This window comes from Scyliorhinus canicula, chromosome 5 (assembly GCF_902713615.1).
Source record: "Scyliorhinus canicula chromosome 5, sScyCan1.1, whole genome shotgun sequence".
In the NCBI taxonomy this organism is placed as follows: Eukaryota; Metazoa; Chordata; class Chondrichthyes; order Carcharhiniformes; family Scyliorhinidae; genus Scyliorhinus; species Scyliorhinus canicula.
Genome location: NC_052150.1, coordinates 221,218,385 through 221,236,935, shown reverse-complemented (window position 1 = coordinate 221,236,935; position 18,551 = coordinate 221,218,385). Strand labels below are relative to the sequence as shown.

Sequence of the window (18,551 nt, the reverse complement as noted above, 5' to 3'; positions counted from 1 at the left end):
AGAGAGTTGTAAAAAACCGCACGCGGCGTGCTGGGAATTTCAGAAACCTTCGTCAGCAGCTTATCCCTACCCTTGGCAATGGCCGGGTCGCTCATGGATTCGCCTCCATTGGATTTTGTGAGACTTTTCATGGGGTCCGTGCTCCTAGTAATCATGGATGCCTATTCCAGGTAGCTGGAGGGACATGCAGGATGACTTCTACAACGTTCAGGGCCACATCGGGAAGCTCAGGGGATCTTTCTTGCTTTTCTTTTTTTTCTTAAATTTTTTATTTTTCTTTTCTTTTTTTTAAATTTAGAGTAACCAATTCTTTTTTCCAATTAAGGGGAAATTTACCATGGCCAATCCACCTACCCTGCAGATCTTTGGGTTGTGGGGGGTAAACCCACGCAGACACGGGGAGAATGTGCAAACTCCACACGGATTGAACCTGGGACTTTGGCGCCGTGAGGCAGCAGGGCTAACCTACTGCGCCACTTTGCTGCTATGGATCTTTCTGTATCCGTGGGATCCCAGATGTACCGGTGATGGAAATGTCATTCCTTTCACCAGTTGAGGAGTTTGCCATTTTTATGCAGCAGAATGGCATATGGCATAACCAGACCGCGACATATCACCTTCCTCAAATGGGCTAGCAGAGCGGGCAGCCCAGGCTTTTAAACAGGGTTTGAAGAAGCAGCCGACGGGGCCTATCGACATGCGGTTGCCGCGCTACCTATTCAATTACCCAACAGTGCCAAATGTGACCATCGGGATGGCACCGGCAGAGCTTTTGATGGGTTGATGGCTCAGGACCCGATTGAGTATGACTTTTCCCACTGACTCCTCAACGACCCTCCCTCTGACTTATCTGTTTCCTGTAAGAACACTATTCACGAAGCCCTACAGTGCTCTTGCTCATGTAAGACTTCCTGAAAGACATGCTTGCTCGGTGAATTGGACATTCTGAATTCTCCCTCTGTGTACCTGAACAGGCGCCGGAATGTGGCGTCTAGGGGCTTTTCACAGTAACTTAATTGCACTGTTAATGTAAGCCTATTTGTGACACTAATAAAAGATTATTATTATTATTATAGCTGTCCAAAACACACTTCTATTACTAAATATTCACTTAAATACATTTGCATAAGATCTGAATCAAAACAAAACTCAAATAATACATAAACTGGTCAGAACATAGTGAAAAGCATTAAACATAAAAGCATAAATAATTCACTTTAAACACAAACAAATAGATGATTCAAGAACTCAGGAAGGCAAGAATAGGGAATCCGTATCTGTGGTGTCACCCCTTTTTTCCTCTCGAAATCTGATTGGAGGCTCTTTAATTTATTCTGTCACAGAACATGATTTGTTATCCAAGCATTGGTCATTACTCAAAATTCGCTAATGTCCATCACATTAATTAAATGTCTACGTGCAGTGCCACGTATGCCGTTCCTACAAAGATAAGATGCTTGCATTAACCTTGCTTTTGATACATTTTATGCATTACAATGGGTTTTTATGCAGCTTTTCAATAAACAATCTTTTGAATTTCTGCAGACATGGCACCAAAGTTTGACAATTTATTCATTATCTAAAACAATGACTGTATTCTCACAGTCAGGACATTTTTAATAATTTGACTCTTTAGCTATCCATTCAATTAGCTCCTAAAACAATGAATAAATCAATAATCTATCAGCCCCCTCCATTCGTGGCTGATGGGGCACTTTTGGACTTTGCAGTGGAGGGGTGTCATAAGGACCACGGGGAAGCAATCATTGATCTCGCTGTGGGACTCATGGAGTACAAGCTCCCCAGGTAAGGGGCAGAGTTCAACCACCTGGGGCTCATTATGAGCAGGGTATAAAAGCAGGCTCTATTCTGGGCCGGGTGAGACAAGTTCTCCCAGTTCGGATTACACTGGGAGTGAGATGCTGCATTATGCAGACTATTGTAAATCTGTAAATAAATCCATCTTTGTTTACGGCAGCTTCTACTGAGTTATTAAACACACATTGGGGCTTAAATTATTTAGTAATTGAAAACTTTACTTCAACTTGTTGTTTTTTGTTGTTCCTGTCAGGATGAGTGTGAGCTGTACAAAAACGATAATGGCCAGACTGCCTCTTCAGAGCCATTTATGTACAGACACCGTCCGACATCAGGAAGAACACAGGTAAAAAGGACATCCAAGTCATTACACCCACCCAAGTCAGCCAGGCTTTTCTTTTAAAAAACGTTGAACTATATTGGGTGACATTAATTATATTGAGTAATGGCTATCTACGGATGCTCTTGGTGCCAAGAACCAGATCAGCATTTGCTAATATTGTTTTACAGATTCCATTAATGCACTAACTACTCATTGGAGCTTTAGGTCACATCCAAAGTCAAACGTGGTGAAACCTCTGTGTAATCTTGTTTTGTTATCAGCCAGCTTCGGGTCACCGGTAATGTAGATGAGAATTGGCCTGTTTCTAAACAGCAATTCACACTCTACGTTGCAGCCCTCGGGCAATGGATGGGAGGCGGGTTTGCGTGATTTTTAAAAAAAAAGTTAAGAGTACCCAATTCATTTTTTTCAATTAAGGGGCATTTTAGCCTGGCCAATCCACCTAGCCTGCACATCTTTTGGGGTGTGGGGGCAAAACCCACGCAAACACTGGGAGAATGTGCAAACTCCACACGGACAGTGACCCAGAGCTGGGATTGAACCTGAGACATCGGCGCCGTAAAGCAGAAATGCTAACCACTGCGCTGCCCTGCTGCCCTGGTTCGCCCAAATTCTTCCCCCAAATTTTTAAAATTCTATCCTTCATGATATTCTCACCTCCTCCTTGGTGATATACTATAGGTCTTTATCTGATTAATTCTGGTTTTCCTATTCAATTAAAATATTACCTCTCAAGTTGAATCAGGTTTGAAATAAACACAAGAGACTGCTGGAAAGACACAGCAGGTCTGGCAAGATCTGTGGCGAGGGAGACAGAATTAATGTTTTTACTCTGTTTCTCTCTCTACAGATGTTGCCATACCTGCTGTTTCCTCCCAGAAATTTCTGTTTATGTTTCAGATTCCCAACATCTGCAGCATTTTGCTTTTAATCAGGTTTGAGTTTTGGCTACACTTTGGGATATCGCTATTCCCAGCCAGAATGAGGATAAGAACATAAGAAATAGGATGATTAGGTGATTCTCCAGTCAGTCATGCCTGGAAACCACACTGCTGTAAATGATTAGAATTTTTTTAACACATACAGCTCCTCCAAGAACTGCATTTGATGGAGAAATATCCAATTTGCATCATGAAACTATCCTTCACTCATTGTATTTTGCTTGAGAAATAATCCATGTTTATAATGTAACCAGCCTCTGTCGACTGCAATTTCCCGGAGAATCTTTTATCAAGAGAGGTTGCTGTAGTTTTAGCCTTGAATTCTGTTTGCTCAAGTTAACAGAGAGATTGTTTAAATAGACTCTGTAGACTGTTGGTCTCGGTGCGTTGTTTGGATAAGCTTTGTTTCCTTTGCTGTTTTCTGAGTAAACATGCTTGGTTTGCTCGAAAATAGATTGCTTGCTTAAATCCTGCTCCTCATCCAACTGATTAGCTGACAAAATGGTGTCAGTAGTCACCCTTAAGGCCGGCACGGTGGCGCAGTGGTTAGCACTGCTGCCTATGGCGCCGAGGACCCGGGTTCGATCCTGGCCCCGAGTCACTGTCCATGTGGAGTTTGCGCATTCTCCCCCACAACCCAAAGATGTGCAGGTTAGGTGGATTGGCCACGCTAAACTGCCCCTCAATTGGAAAAAAATAATTGGGTACTCTAAATTTATTTTTAAAAAAGAAGAAAAGTTGTAGTCACTTTCATGGCAGACTTTGCTGGCAAGCTTGATTTTTGCCCTTACTCAAAATTTCAACAAGTGCACATTGGGTGGAAGGGACCTGGTTAGTGAACAGCAGCTGAAACCCTGGCGGACTTTGTCCTCTCCAACCCAGGAATATGAAAACAATTGTGACATCTCTAATGGCACCTTGGCTGAGTTCAATTAATTCACCACAGGTTACTGAACAAATATGGAATCTGTCAATATTTCTTTTTGCCAAATAGGACATATCATTTTTATTGGCAAGTATCTTCAAGGAACTTTACACTGGGAAAGTTATTGGCAAGGACATAATAAAGAACCTTCTGAGATCGCGTGGTGGAGACGATGAGTACCATGAGAGATTTGTACAACAGTTACAAGAGGTACAACTTTCTTTTCCCTTTCCAACTTCCTTGCTTTGCCATATTCTGGTGTGGACAATTATCCAAGATGTAGATTGTGCTTGAAGCTGTTCCTTTTTTAGTGATTTTTCTCCCCCCAGTTTGACTCCTTTTCTCCTGTCTTCCTCTCATATGGAGGTGTTCATTCCTCCCTCAGTGCTGGTCATTAGGTACCACTGTCACTGCATTCTTGGCCAAATGACAATTCCGGGGGTTTGAACAGAGGCTGTGAATGCCAGTAGGATAGCCAAAAGTGAGAGGTTTTACAGGTGAGCCCAGGCCTGCCCTCCTTAATCTCCAAACAAACTCATACTTTCCAGGCAGGAGTCACTGGATTTTCACTGGAGCGGGAACCCTGGTTAATTGCCAAATCTTCAGCCTGAAGCCTGGACACCTAGCTGTGAACAAATAACGGGGATCAAAACTGGACCTGCATAGATTAATAATAAAGATCCACTGTGAGGGGAGGAGATGTGTGTGGGTCCTGGTTGGGTATTCATTATTGATACACTGCTGGCCAGTTGGTCGCACCCTTGGGGTCTACCTGCCTTGCTTCTGCCCCATTATTGGGCTCTGGGAGCACTTTCCTCTTACCAATGCTTCCCTTTCCATCTGCTATTCTTCTATTTAAACCTCCTTTGGACATAATCATGACTAACTAATCTTGTCTTGAACTTGGGTCAATTAATCGCTCCTACCCACCATTTTATCACAGACTTTTATTAGTTTTCTGCTGTGCCTTTCCCCAGAGTCTGTACTTGATGTTCTTCACGAACATCTTCCAAAACTGATGAAAAGTCAATTGACATGAAACATTGACTCGCTCTCTCGCTCCAACAGATGTTGGAGTGCTGTGTTTCAGGCCTGCTCTGTTTTTGTTTCAGACTTGCGGCACGTGTAAGTGGTTTGCATTTGTTGTTTCTTTAGCTGTTGATTGGCTTTGCCCGCTGAATGCCTGGAGTCGCTCCCCTCTCTATTTTGGAATTTTTTTTTTCTCCCTTACTCATTTGGCCTCTCCTGAGTATCATGGAATCATAGAATCCCCACAGCGCAGAAGGAGGCCATTTGCCAAGTCTGCACCGACTCTCCGAAAGAGTAAGTACCCCACCCGGGCCCACTCCCCCGCCCTATCCCTGTAACCCCACCTAAATTTGGATACAAAGGGGCAATGTAGCTTGGCCAATCCACTTAACCCGCACATCTTTGGACTGTGGGAGGAAACCGGAGCACCCGGAAGAAACCCACGCAGACAGTCACCCGGTTCCTGCCGCTGTGAGCTAGCAGTGTTAACCACTGTGCCACCGTGCCGCCCTATCTGAGTATCTGACCAAACAGCAAAGAAAGGTTCAAAAGAGAGCTCAAAGGAGCAAATTCCACATTTCCCTCATTCCTTAGGGAGCCTAAGACTGAGGATCTCTATGTGGTGATGTAAATGTATGTCCAGGATCCAGCACAGAGCCGCTGTACCTCAGTGTACACAGGCTCAGTATTAGACAAAAACCAGTGGAATTCCACTCAATTTTCAGTCCGAAGTGGTCAGTTTAAAACAGGAGGCCCAATAGGCCATTTGGTACCAGAAGGCGAAAGCATTTTACACAGGGATCTTCCACCAACAATGATCAATGAGAGAGGTTAATTTTAGTTAAAAATGTTTGTATCAGTTTTAATCAATGAATTTTGATCACTGAATAGATTCACACAGAGTATGACGAACAAATTGCAGAAACTGACTCGGTTGAAAAGCACATCATCCAGGCCCGAGCTCGAGCCACAGCAGCAGAGGAGAAGGCACTGAATCAAGAAATGGCGTATGGAATCGATCATCAATCACGGGATCAGGGATCGTTGGGAATGCCATCAGGTAAAACCCACTGGTCACATGACATCAGTGGTCGCTGGGAAGGACTGTTACAGAACGCTGGAATCTTTAGATTCAGGAGGGGTTCAGAAACAGGGACCCCAGTCTTGTAATCTTCCCTTCCCACCCTCAACAGAATGACTCCTGCTGAGTCTGGTTCCACGGGCTTTGCTCATCCTCTGCTGTTTCACTAAAAGATGTATCCTTCTATGGAGTGAATGTTGGTGGACTGTCTGTGAAGGGCACAGTGATAAAAATTAAACACTGTCAGCAGCTTTTATCTTGGTATTTTCTGCCTTTATTTAGTTACGGTCCCTATAGAGAGCATCAGAGTGGGGTGGGAGATTAGGGATGGATGTCAGTGAATGCCGGAGCTTGAAGAACATTGAAACCTGACATGATCCCAATGACTTCCAGACTTAACAGGTGCACGTCTTGGGGCATCTGGGCAAATCCTCGGGTGTAGACGAGTGGGTGATTATCATATGCAAAGTGGCAATTAATTGACGATTTCTCCCTGCATTCTGACTTATCAGTGCATAGGTTTCCTGAACTGCCTGAAACTTGCCAGGGTTAACGAGGGGACTGTGAGAGCTGTGAAATATTTTCTTTTTTTATAAATTTAGAGTACCCAATTTCTTTTTTTCAATTAAGGAGCAATTTAGCGTGGCCAATCCACCTAGCCTGCACATCTTTGGGTTGTGGGGGCGAAACCCACGCAAACACGGGAAGAATGGGCAAACTCCACACGGACAGTGACCCTGAACAGGGATTGAATCTGGGACCTCGCCGCTGTGAGGCAACAGGGCGAACCCACTGCGCCACCGTGCTGCCCGAGTGCTGTGAAATTGTTAAGCCTTTAAATTCTGAACTGTGATAGCTTGTTCTTTGCCCAATACCCAGAAATAAATAACGAAGAAAGCCAAAATTGTACCTGGTATTTTGCTCATGGACCATAGTTTTAATAATGTGTCAGTATTTCATCAGTGAATATTTTTTTTTTTTTTTTTATAAATTTAGATTAGCCAATTATTTTTTTTTTTCCAATTAAGGGGCAATTTAGCGTGGCCAATCCACCTACTCTGCACATTTTTGGGTTGTGGGGGCGAAACCCACGCAGACACGGGGAGAACGTGCAAACTCCACACGAACAGTGACCCAGAGCCGGGATCGAACCTGGGACCTCAGCGCCGTGAGGCGGTTGTGCTAACCACTAGGCCACCGTGCTGCCCTTCATCAGTGAATATTAAGCTTTGTTGTGTATAGCTGAAATGTGGCCACATTTGCATATTATCAAAGTCAATAACAGTGAATTGTTACTGGCAGGAGCCCAACTTTATACTGCATTGAACTTCAAATAGAATTGAAACCACAACCGCCCTGATTTCAATCTGAGAAGCTGCAATATTCTCTAGAAATAAAACAATACTGCGGTGTATTCAATATATGAAAAAGGACAGGCAAAAACCTGTTGGTTCATCAATCCTGTCTTGTGCGAGCAGTAACTTCAGCCCATCAGCTACCCTGACCTGCTCCCCAATTATGTTGCCCCACAAACTCCCGGGAGAGGCAAAAACCCTGGGGGGGGGGTTGTTCGAAATGGAGGCAGAGTGTCATGCCGTTGCAAACACCGTTGCGTTTTCCGACGGCGCGAAGAGGCCGCTCCCACATCAAATTCTGGCCCCCACAGGGGGCCAGCACGGCGCTGAAGTGGTTTGCGACACTCCAGCCGCAGATCCCGACGCGAACTGGGCGCCGCGGGATCCGCGCTGTTGCGCCGGCGCCAGCGATGACATGCGCAGTGGCGCCGGTGCCAACTGACGCATGCGCGGTAACCTCGCGGTGGGCTCCGGCCCCTCACCAACATGGCGCCGGGGTTCTGGAGCCTGTCGCGCAAGGAAGTAGGCCCGGGGGGGGAGAGGCCGGCCCGCTGATCAGTGAGCCCCGATCGCCAGCCAGACCCCATTGGAGGTTCCCTCCCACAGGTCGCCCCCCAAGCCTTCGCAACGAGTACCCGCCGGCAGCAACCAGGTGTGGACTAGAATCGCCGCTCGCCGTTTGCGGCAGCTCTCCGAGTGGCCCGGCGTGATCCATGCGGCACTGGTTTTGGGGGCTGGGAGAATCGCGTGCGGGGGTTGGGGCGGCACGGCGCGATTCGCGCGGCGCTCCAGCAATTCTCCCAGCCGGGGGGGAGGGGGATCCTGCCCCCTGAATTTAGGTCAATTTAAGAAAAATACATGTCAGAAACTCTTCTCTGTCTCCTTAAAGGTGATCAAACCAGATCCATGGTGACGAGGTGGCAATTTCCCTTTTCCCTTCCAAGTACTTTTTTAAAGTTGTGAGGTTTCCTGCCTCTACCACCCTCCCAGGCAGTGCATTCCAGACTCACTTTGGGTGAAAAATCTTTTCCTTAAATCCCCTCTAAATCTCTTGCCCATCACCTTAAAATTATTCCCCCTCATTATTGACCCTTCAACTAAGGGTAACAGCTGCTTCCTATCCACTCTGTCCACACCCTCATAATCTTATACATCTCAATCAGGTCCCCCCCTCATCAAGCCAAACATATCCAGCTTCTCTTCATGGCTAAAATGCTCCATCCCAGTCAGCATCTTGATGATCCTTCCCGTAGTTCCAGACACTGGCTGAAGCGTACCCCAAGAGCATGCTTGCAAATGAATGGATATTCGGAGCAAATTCCATCATCCAACAAGCTCCACTATTTTCCTTCCAGTGAAGAACTGAGAGAGTGCTGCACTTTTGGAAGTTGCATCTTTGGGCCAAGACATTTAATGGAGACCCCGTCTGAAGATAGAAAAGATCCCTTGGCACTATTTTGAAGAAGAGTTGGAGAATTGTTCCCAATGTCTTAGCCCATATTTATCCCTAAACCAACGTCACTGAAACTAATCGTTACTTTGTGATTGTGGGAGATTGCTGTGCACAATTTGGAATGCTGTGTTTCCAATGTTATAACAATTCAAAAGTACTTGATTGGCTGTAAAGCTGCAATTGTGTTGGGTGTTATGACTTCCTGGCAAGTAGGGGAGTCTGCACCATCCGGTTCCCATGAACTCAGATGCCCAGGCCCAAGGCCCAGTTGGCCAAGCAACGACCAGCCCACCCGTCGCCCATCCAGACAATTCTGCCCCCTCGTGACAGGGTATACTATGGCGACGACTACAAGGAGGACCCCTACCAACAACTGGCCTGCACACGTTGACTCTCCGTGACACCGAGGCCAGGTTGGACACCTGTACCAGAAAGTCTTTGGCCATCCAGACTAGTCACCATCCAGGTATCGGTGACTTTTTTTTAGATTAGAACAGTACAGCACAGAACTTATGGGCACCAATCCGCTAACCTACCATTTGTGGTAGTTCGTGGTGGGGGACCAAGTTTGCTGGGTCAGGACTGGCTGCGCCATTTAAAACCCGACTGGCAGAGCGTATGGCGCATGAACCCGCAAGGTCCCAAGGAGACCCTGGCCAAATTCTCTGAGGTCTTCGCAGACGGATTAGGGACAATCACAGAGACCGTGGCCTGAATCAGCGTAGACCCGCAGGCACAGCCACGATATTTCTGCACCCGCCCGGTCCCCTATGCATTGCGGCCAAAAGTTGATGCCGAATTGGACTGGCTTGAACATTTAGGGATCATCTGCTCCATACAATTCGCCAATTGGGTCACCCTGGTTGTGCCAGTTCTCAAACCAGATGGTTCCGTGCATCTCTGCGGGGACTATAAGATGACAGTGAACTGCGTTTCCTGTTTGGACAGATGCCCAGTCCCCCGCACTGGAATAACGTTCACAAAACTGGACATGAGCCATGAATATCTACAGTTACTACTGGACCTGGACTGTCGCTAGTGTGTCACCGTGAACACCCACAGGGGTTTATACGATATACCCGATTGCTGTTTGGGGTCTCGTCCGCATGAGCTATTTTCCAGCGATGTGATGTAGAACATAGATAAATCATAGAATTTAGAATTTACAGTGTAAAAGGAGGCCATTCGGCCCGTCGCGTCTGCACCGGCTCTTGGAAAGAGCACCCTACCCAAGGTCAACATCTCCACCCTGTCCCCATAACCCAGTAACCCCACCCAACACTAAGGGCAATTTTGAACACTAAGGGCAATTTAGCATGGCCAATCCACCTAACCTGCACATCTTTGGACTGTGGGAGGAAACCGGAGCACCCGGAGGAAACCCACGCACACACGGGGAGGATGTGCAGGCTCCGCACAGACAGTGACACAAGCCGGAATCGAACCTGGGACCCTGGAGCTGTGAAGCAATTGTGCTATCCACAATGCTACCGTGTTGCCCTCCACAATGCTACCGTGCTGCCCTAATCCTGCGAGGATTACCCAGGATGGCCGCATACTTGGACGATGAGCTCATCACTGGGGCGTCCGGGCAGCACGGTGGCGCAGTGGTTAGCAGTGCGGCCTCACGACGCCGCGGTCCCAGGTTCGATCCCGACTCTGGGTCACTGTCCGTGTGGAGTTTGCACATTCACCCCGTGTTTGCGTGAAACGTAATAAATCTCTTTCTTTGCATCCTACCGTACATCCTATGAGTGTTTCTGGCGCGTCAGGATCCTACAATGGCATTATATACATTGCTGCTAATCTTTCTTATCTGTCTCTCTCCTTGCAGTGAAGTCCACATTCAGGGACTGCATAGACGGTGAACTGCTGAAGAAGTACAATTTAATCGATCCCGAGGATTATATCACTCGGAAAGCTGCGAGCAGCAAAGCACCACAACCTGCAGGTAAAGCCCCAGGACTGGTTAAGAGCTAATAGGATTCCTAGGTCAAGACTGAGATAGGACAAGCTCTGGAAAATAAGACCAGTTTTCTATCGCAGTTTGTTACAGCTGAGCCATTTCAGAGTCAACCACATTGCTGTTGATCTGGAGGCCAGACCAGATAAGAACGGCAGATTTCCTTCCCCGATGGGAAAAACCAGATGGAGTTTTACGAGAATGGTTTCACGGTCATCAGTAAACTTTAAATTTTTGTTGAATTCAAATTTCACAATCTGCTGTGGGATTGAACCCAGGTCCTCTAGGTTACTGGTCCAGTGACAATGCCTCTCTTGCAGCAGTTCAAGGAGGCAGCTCATCACCACCTTCGAGGGCAATTAGGGCTGGGCAATAAATGCTGTCCTAGCCAGCGGCACTCACGTTCCATGAATGAATTAAGACCAATTAACTTAATGTCAGTGGTAGGAAAGATAGTGGAATTATGCGCAGTGATGTAATAAAAAATATCTGGAAACTTAAACTATTTTTTAAAATATAAATTTAGATTACCCAATTATTCTTTCCAATTAAGGGGCAATTTAGCATGGCCAATCCACCTACTCTGCATATTTAAAAAAAAATTTTTGGGTTGTGGGGGTGAAACCCACGCAGACAGGGGGAGAATGTGCAAACTCCACACGGACAGTGACCCAGAGCCGGGATCGAACCTGGGACCTCAGCGCCGTGAGGCGGTTGTGCTAACCACTAGGCCACCGTGCTGCCCTGGAAACTTAAACTATGAGTAGTTTGGTCAAATTCCAAATGGAAAGACCTTGCTTGAACAACTTTTCATTTAAGGGATGCGCACACCCCTAATTTATCCTGGAGAAGGTGGTCAGCTTCCTTCTTGAACTGCTGCAGTCCCGATGGTGTAGGTACACAAACAGTGCGTCAGTGGTGGAGGGCTTGAATGTTTGTAGATGGGGTGCCAATCAAGCGGACTGCTTTGTTCTGGATGGTGTCAAGTTTCTTGAGTGTTGTTGGAGCTGCGCTCATCCAGGGAAATGGGGAGAAATCCATCACCGTCCTGACATTAACACCGCAATGAGGTTCCTGTGAAAATCCCCTAGTCGCCACACTCTGACGCCTGTTCACAGACATGGGGAGAATGTGCAAACTCCACACGGACAGAGACCCGGGTCCAGGATCGAACCCAGGTCCTCGGCACCGTGAGGCTAACCACTAAGCCACCATACTGCCCCAGACCTCCAGAACCCCACAGGTCCAAAACAAGTGTGTGTGGTGTGCGGGCCGTCTTGAACAGTGCTTGCACCTACCCTCCACTCCCTCAAAAAAGCAACTCGGCCACATTTTAGTGAGGTGTGCTCGAAACACTATCTTCAGCTGGATAAGGCTCAGTCTCGTAGGTGACAATGTAACATTCACCCTCCAAACCCCCTCACTCCACACCGCCTCCTCCAGTATTGGCTCCAACACCTCCCATTTCGCTTTCACCCCTTCCACCGAACTCAATGCAATCAACAAAGGAGACATCGGTCACCCCTGCCTCGTACCTCTACATGGGCAGCACAGTAGACAATGGTTAGCACTTCACAGCGCCAGAGGCCAGGTTGATTCTCGACTTGGGTCACTGTCTGCGTGGAGTCTGCACATTCTCTCTATGTCTGCATGGGTTTCCTCCGGGTGCTTCGGTTTCCTCCCACAGGTCCCGGAAGATGTGCTGTTGGGTGAATTGGACATTCTGAAATCCCCCTCTGTGTACCCGAACAGGCGCCGGAGTGTGGCGACTCGGGGATTTTCACAGTAACTTCACTTTCTTCACTGAAATTGAAATCTCTCCATGAGAATTAATGGCATTAGTGCATAATGACCTTCTAATGTTTTAACCAATTCTTTGTTGTATCGTCGGGTTGGACCATGCGTCATAACAAATTTGCTTCCATTTATACTTAAAAATGCAGGTACTTTAATATCTTCAGAAATCTTACGTGCTGGAATAAAGTAGCTGAATCTTGGAGTATGTTTTCCAGCTTTCTTAGTCTTCATCAAATAAGCCCATTGCACTGAAATTTCCTGCCATATTTTGTTAGATATAAAATATAGAACATACAGTGAAGAAGGAAGCCATTTGGCCCATCGAGTCTGCACCCACCTACTTAAGCCCTCACTTCCACCCTATCCCCATAACTCAAACCCCTCCTAACCTTTTTTGGCCACCAGGGCAATTTAGCATGGCCAATCCACCTAACCTGCACGTCTTTGGACTGGGAGGAAACAGGAGCACCCGGAGGAAACTCACGCAGACACTGGGAGAGCGTGCAGATTCCACACAGACAATGACCCAGTGGGGAATCGAACCTGGGACCCTGGCGCTGAGAAGCCACAGTGCTATCCACTTGTGCTACCGTGCTGCCCTTAAGATTTCTATCAATGTTCTGTATGCAGAGGACGTGGACATTGCAGGCTGTGCCAGCAATATTATTGCCCATCCCTAATTGCCCTTGCGGGGACAGTTAAGAGTCAACCACATTGCTGTGGGCCTGGAGTCACATGTAGGCCAGACCAGGTAAGGACAGCAGATTTTGTGAACCAGATGGGTTTTTACAAAATCGACAACGGTTTCACAGTCATCATTAGACTTTCAATTCCAGATTTTTATTCAGTTGAAATTCCATCACCTGCCCTGGTGGGATTCGAACCCGGGTCCCCAGATCATCACCCCGGGTCTCTGGATTACCAGTCCAGTGACAATACCACTACGCCACCGCCTCTCCATAAGTCTAGTTCTAGACTTGTTGAGCAACATCGGAATGCTCTCAACTCCCCTTAATTCAATGGTCCAGCTAAAAATGATGACTGAGCTGATTGCAGCAGCTTATCATGCCCAAATTATTATACTTTCTCTCCCTCGTGCTCTGCCTCCGTGTGTTACTGTACTGCACATGGCCAGCTCTGTAGCCTGACCTCAAGTGCCAGTTTCAATTTGGAACAGTCCCTTCCTTTGCACCCAAAACCTTACTGGTTCCGATGGAAGATTCGGGTTGCTAACCTCCCGTTGATCTTCTTCACCGTTAACCATTGGAGCTGCAATCTTCTTGTCAGATCCTCGTCGGCAGGTTTCTTTCATAGCTGTTGCATGTTTGTACTTGTAGTCAAAAAGAATAGAATTCTGCAACATTGAAGGCAACAATCAGAGATTTATTAAAAGGCTGTAAACTGCACAAGGTCTGGAACTAGACTGATGGCAAAAGCCGAAGAAGCAGCCTTGGGATTGTCCATAAGACATAAGAGCAGAAATAGGACATTCAGCCCATCAAGTTTGCTCCGCCATTCAAACATGGCTGATATGTTTCTCATCCCCATTCTCCTGCCTTCTCCCCATAACCCCTGATCCCCTTATTGATCAAGAATCTATCTATCTCTCTGTTTTTTTAAAATTTAGAGTACCCAATTATTTTTTTTCCCAATTAAGGGACAATTTAGTGTGGCCAATCCACCTAACCTGCACATCGTTTGGGTTGTGGGGGTGAAACTCAGGCAGACATGGGGAGAATGTGCAAACTCCACAGGGCCGGGATTCAAACCGGGTCCTCAGCGCCACAGTCTCAGTGAGGAAAGGCTGAGGGACTGTTTTCGTTTGAGAGAAGAAGGTTAAGAGGTGACTTAATTGAGGCATACAAGATGATCGGAGGATTAGATAGGGTGGACAGGGAGAGCCTTTTTCCTCGGATGGTGATGGTGAGCACGAGGGGACACAGCTTTAAATTGAGGGGAGATAGATATAGGACAGATGTCAGAGGTAGGATCTTTATTCAGAGGGTAGTAAGGGCGTGGAATGCCCTGCCTGCAACAGTAGTGGACTCTCCAACATTAAGGGCATTTAAATGGTCATTGGATAAACATATGGATGATAAGGGAATAGTGTAGATGGGCTTTAGAGTGGTTTCACAGGTCGGCGCAACATCGAGGGTCGAAGGGCCTGTACTGCGCTGTAATGTTCTAACCACTGCGCCACATGCCGCCCTTATCTTTCTCTGTCTTAAAGACACTCAGTGACTTGGCCTCCATAGCCTTCTGTGGCAAAGAGTTCCACAGATTCACCACCCTCTGGCTGAAGAAATTTCTCCTCATCTCAGTTTTAAAGGATTGTCCCTTCAGTCTGAGGGTTTCCCTCGGGTTCTAGTTTTTCCTCCTCGTGGAAACATCCTCTCCACGTCCACGCTATCCAGGCCTTGCGGTCTCCTGTAAGTTTCAATGAGATCTCTTCTCATCCTTCTGAACGCCAACGAGTACAGACCCAGAGTCCTCAACCTCCCCTCATATAAGCATATGACATATGTCACGTGACTCAACTCTTAAAGAGACATTGCAACTCAATAACACCCAACATATACAACATGATTTGTCCTGCTTTGTGTACAGGACACATCTGGGCAATTGTCTACATTCCTGGGTAAATGCCAGCGTTGTAGCTGTACTGGAACAGAGAGCCTGGGAGGTACAAAGTGAGAAAACACTAGAGGAGAGGGGGAGGGGAGAGGCAACTCCCTCCCCAGCCACAAAAAGAACACAGCAGAAGCCGACAGAGGGAACACAGAAAAGGAGGGGAAGCAAGGAGAAAGGGGAGCACCCCCCCCCCCCGGATCGACCAGGGAGGACAAAAAGGGGGGGGGGAGAGAGAGGGGTTAGGGAAAGGGGGTTGGGGTGGGTGGAAGGACATGCCTAACTAGGCGGTAACAATATGTAAAGTAGGACAAAGCCTTTTTTCTACATTGTGTAATAAATTAAAATGAATGAAGAAGAAATCGCTTATTGTCACAAGTAGGCTCCAAATGAAGTTACTGTGAAAAGCCCCTAGTCGCCACTTTCCGGCACCTGTTCGGGGAGGCTGGTACAAGAATTGAACCGTGCTGCTGGCCTGCCTTGGTCTGCTTTAAAAGCCAGTGATTTAGCCCTGTGCTAAACCAGCGCCTGGAATGGCAAATGTACATCATTTTGAAAAATGCCAATAAATCGATTTTTTTTAAAATCAGCATGCCCCTCGATTTCGAATCAAACCCCGAGTGAAAAACCGGTCCCACCCACCCCTTCGTTAACCTTTTTTTTTTTAAATTTAGATTACCCAATAATTTTTTCCAATTAAGGGGCAATTTGGTGTGGCCAATCCACCTACTCTGCACATCTTTGGGTTGTGGGGGCGAAACCCACGCAGACAAGGGGAGAATGTGCAAACTCCACACGGACAGTGACCCAGAGCCGGGATCGAACCTGGGACCTCAGCGCCGTGAGGCGGTTGTGCTAACCACTAGGCCACCGTGCTGCCCCCCCTTCGTTAACCTAACCTGCTCCTTCACACGGAGGCATCTCTCCTGCAGAAAGACCACCCCCACTGTCAAGCTCCTGAGGTGCGTGAACACTCGCAACCTTTTAACTGGACCATTCAGTCCCCAGACATGCCACGTTACCAGCCTCACCGTAGGCTTGAGCCTCCAATCCCCTCTACAGTCCATCATCTTCCCCACTTAATGCCCGCCCCCTTAATTCCACCCCATACCTAGCCCATCCCAGATGGCCCTTTTCTCTCCCCCTGACCATATCATCTCTTACCCCCTGCCACGTTGCAACAACCCCCCACCCTGCCCCCACCCCCTCCCTCGGCCTTCTCCCCCACCACCTCACCGGGGCAGCACGGTAGCATGGTGGTTAGCATAAATGCTTCACAGCTCCAGGGTCCCAGGTTCGATTCCCGGCTTGGGTCACTGTCTGTGCAGAGTCTGCACGTCCTCCCCGTGTGTGCGTGGGTTTCCTCCGGGTGCTCCGGTTTCCTCCCACAGTCCAAAGATGTGCGGGTTAGGTGGATTGGCTATGCTAAATTGCCCGTAGTGTCCCAAAAAGTAAGGTTAAGGGGGGGGTTGTTGGGTTACGGGTATAGGGTGGATACGTGGGTTTGAGTAGGGTGATCATTGCTCGGCACAACATCGAGGGCTGAAGGGCCTGTTCTGTGCTGTACTGTTCTATGTTCTGTTCATCAGCATCACCTGCTAGTGCGGCAGCCCTTGCCCAAAGGCACCACCCAATGATCTTCCCTTCCCCCATCCCACAAATGTTAAACACAAACAGTCCCATAAAACAGGAGAGGGGGATGGGAACATCCATCCCCTTTTTTCAAAATTATGTACGTTTGCCATTCCAGGGGCTGGTTTAGCACAGGGCTAAACCTTTCACCCCTACAACCCCTTACAATCCCAATAGAAACCCCCCCCCCCCCCAAAAGGCAAAAATCCCCCAATCCCTACCCCCACTTCAAACATGCTCCCAACCATTACAAAGTGCGAGCACCCCGGTTCCCAAGCATTGTCCGCTCAGTTCTCCCCCAGTTTATGCTCCGAAATGAAGTATTGGGCCGCTTCTGGGGTCTCAAAATAGTACTGCCCATTCCCCTTGCCCTATCCCCTGGGCAGTAAACATTTATTTCTCTCAAGTGCCCATCAGATTTCTCTTCGATATCATTAATCGTCTCCATTTCCATCACTCTCATCAGCAGCGAGCTCCAGATAATTATTGCGCTCTGGGGAAAAAGGTTTTTTTCCTCACATCCTGCTTATCTAGGAGTCTAGATGGGGTAGATAGGAAAGACTTGTTTCCCCGAGCTGAGGGATCAATTACCAGTGGGTTTTGATTCAAAGTAATTGGTATATGGATTGGAGGGGTCATGAGGGTGGAGGGCATCTGTAATTCACTATTTCTTCTTTTGTTGGCCAGTGCAGACATCATGGGCTGAATGGCTTCTTTCTGCACCATATCTTTTCTATGGTTCGATCTCTTTCCCCAAAAGGTAACTCTGTGCCTGAGATCTTGTACCATCAGCTAATGTGGACAGAATTTTCACCCCCATCTTATCTGAACCTGTCAGATTTCCTCTCAATCTACTTTGCTGTTGCAAGGAGAACCAGCCTAGCTTCTTCAATCTAAATTTGTGACTTAAATTCTTCAGCGCTGGAACCTTTCTGGTAAATCTCCTCTACACTATCTCAAGGATCTTTACATCCTTCCTAAAGTGTGAATGTTACACTGGAATGCATTACTCCAATTGTCGCCTCACGGAGCTTTATGAACTTTCAGCATAACTTCCCTGCTTTTGTATTCAGTGTCTCTATTTCTAAATTCTGAATTCTCCCTCTGTGTACCTGAACAGGTCCCGGAATGTGGAGACTAAGGGATTTTCACAGTAACTTCATTGCAGTGTTAATGTAAGCCTACTTGTGACAATAAAGATTATTAAAATATTTATGAAGGCCAAGAACTATTCTGTCAATATTGACTGCCATCTTCAAAGATCTATGCGTATGAACCCCCAGGTCTCTCTGCCCCTGTAACTCATTAGAAATATTCGCTGTCGTGCCTAGGGAATATTTTACATCTACCTCAGAGAGCAGAGCAGACAGGGTCTTGCTTTAATATCTCATCTGAAAGTTGACACCTGCAACAGTGGAGCACCTTCTCTGCACTGTTGTGTTCTGTTGTCTTGTCCTTGCAATGATTCATACAGAAATGCTGATGACTTACTCAGAATGATGATTTATTATTTAAGATGTGGAAGGATAACATGCAGGATCTATACAGACTGGGTCTCTCTGGAACTACCTGACGTGCGACTGTCC

At 47.1% G+C, this 18,551-nt stretch overlaps 1 protein-coding gene across 3 annotated transcripts in view; it reads left to right on the top strand.

The window, feature by feature from the left end:
• dlec1 (DLEC1 cilia and flagella associated protein) overlaps window positions 1-18,551 on the top strand; it is a 191,005-nt gene that overhangs the window by 14,633 nt on the left and 157,821 nt on the right. For all 3 annotated transcript variants that reach the window (XM_038798563.1, XM_038798564.1, XM_038798562.1), the window contains exons 3-6: window positions 2,072-2,164; window positions 4,097-4,237; window positions 5,948-6,116; window positions 10,780-10,896. In XM_038798563.1, the coding sequence (XP_038654491.1) occupies window positions 2,072-2,164; window positions 4,097-4,237; window positions 5,948-6,116; window positions 10,780-10,896 (520 nt within the window). The remainder of the gene's footprint in view (window positions 1-2,071; window positions 2,165-4,096; window positions 4,238-5,947; window positions 6,117-10,779; window positions 10,897-18,551) is intronic.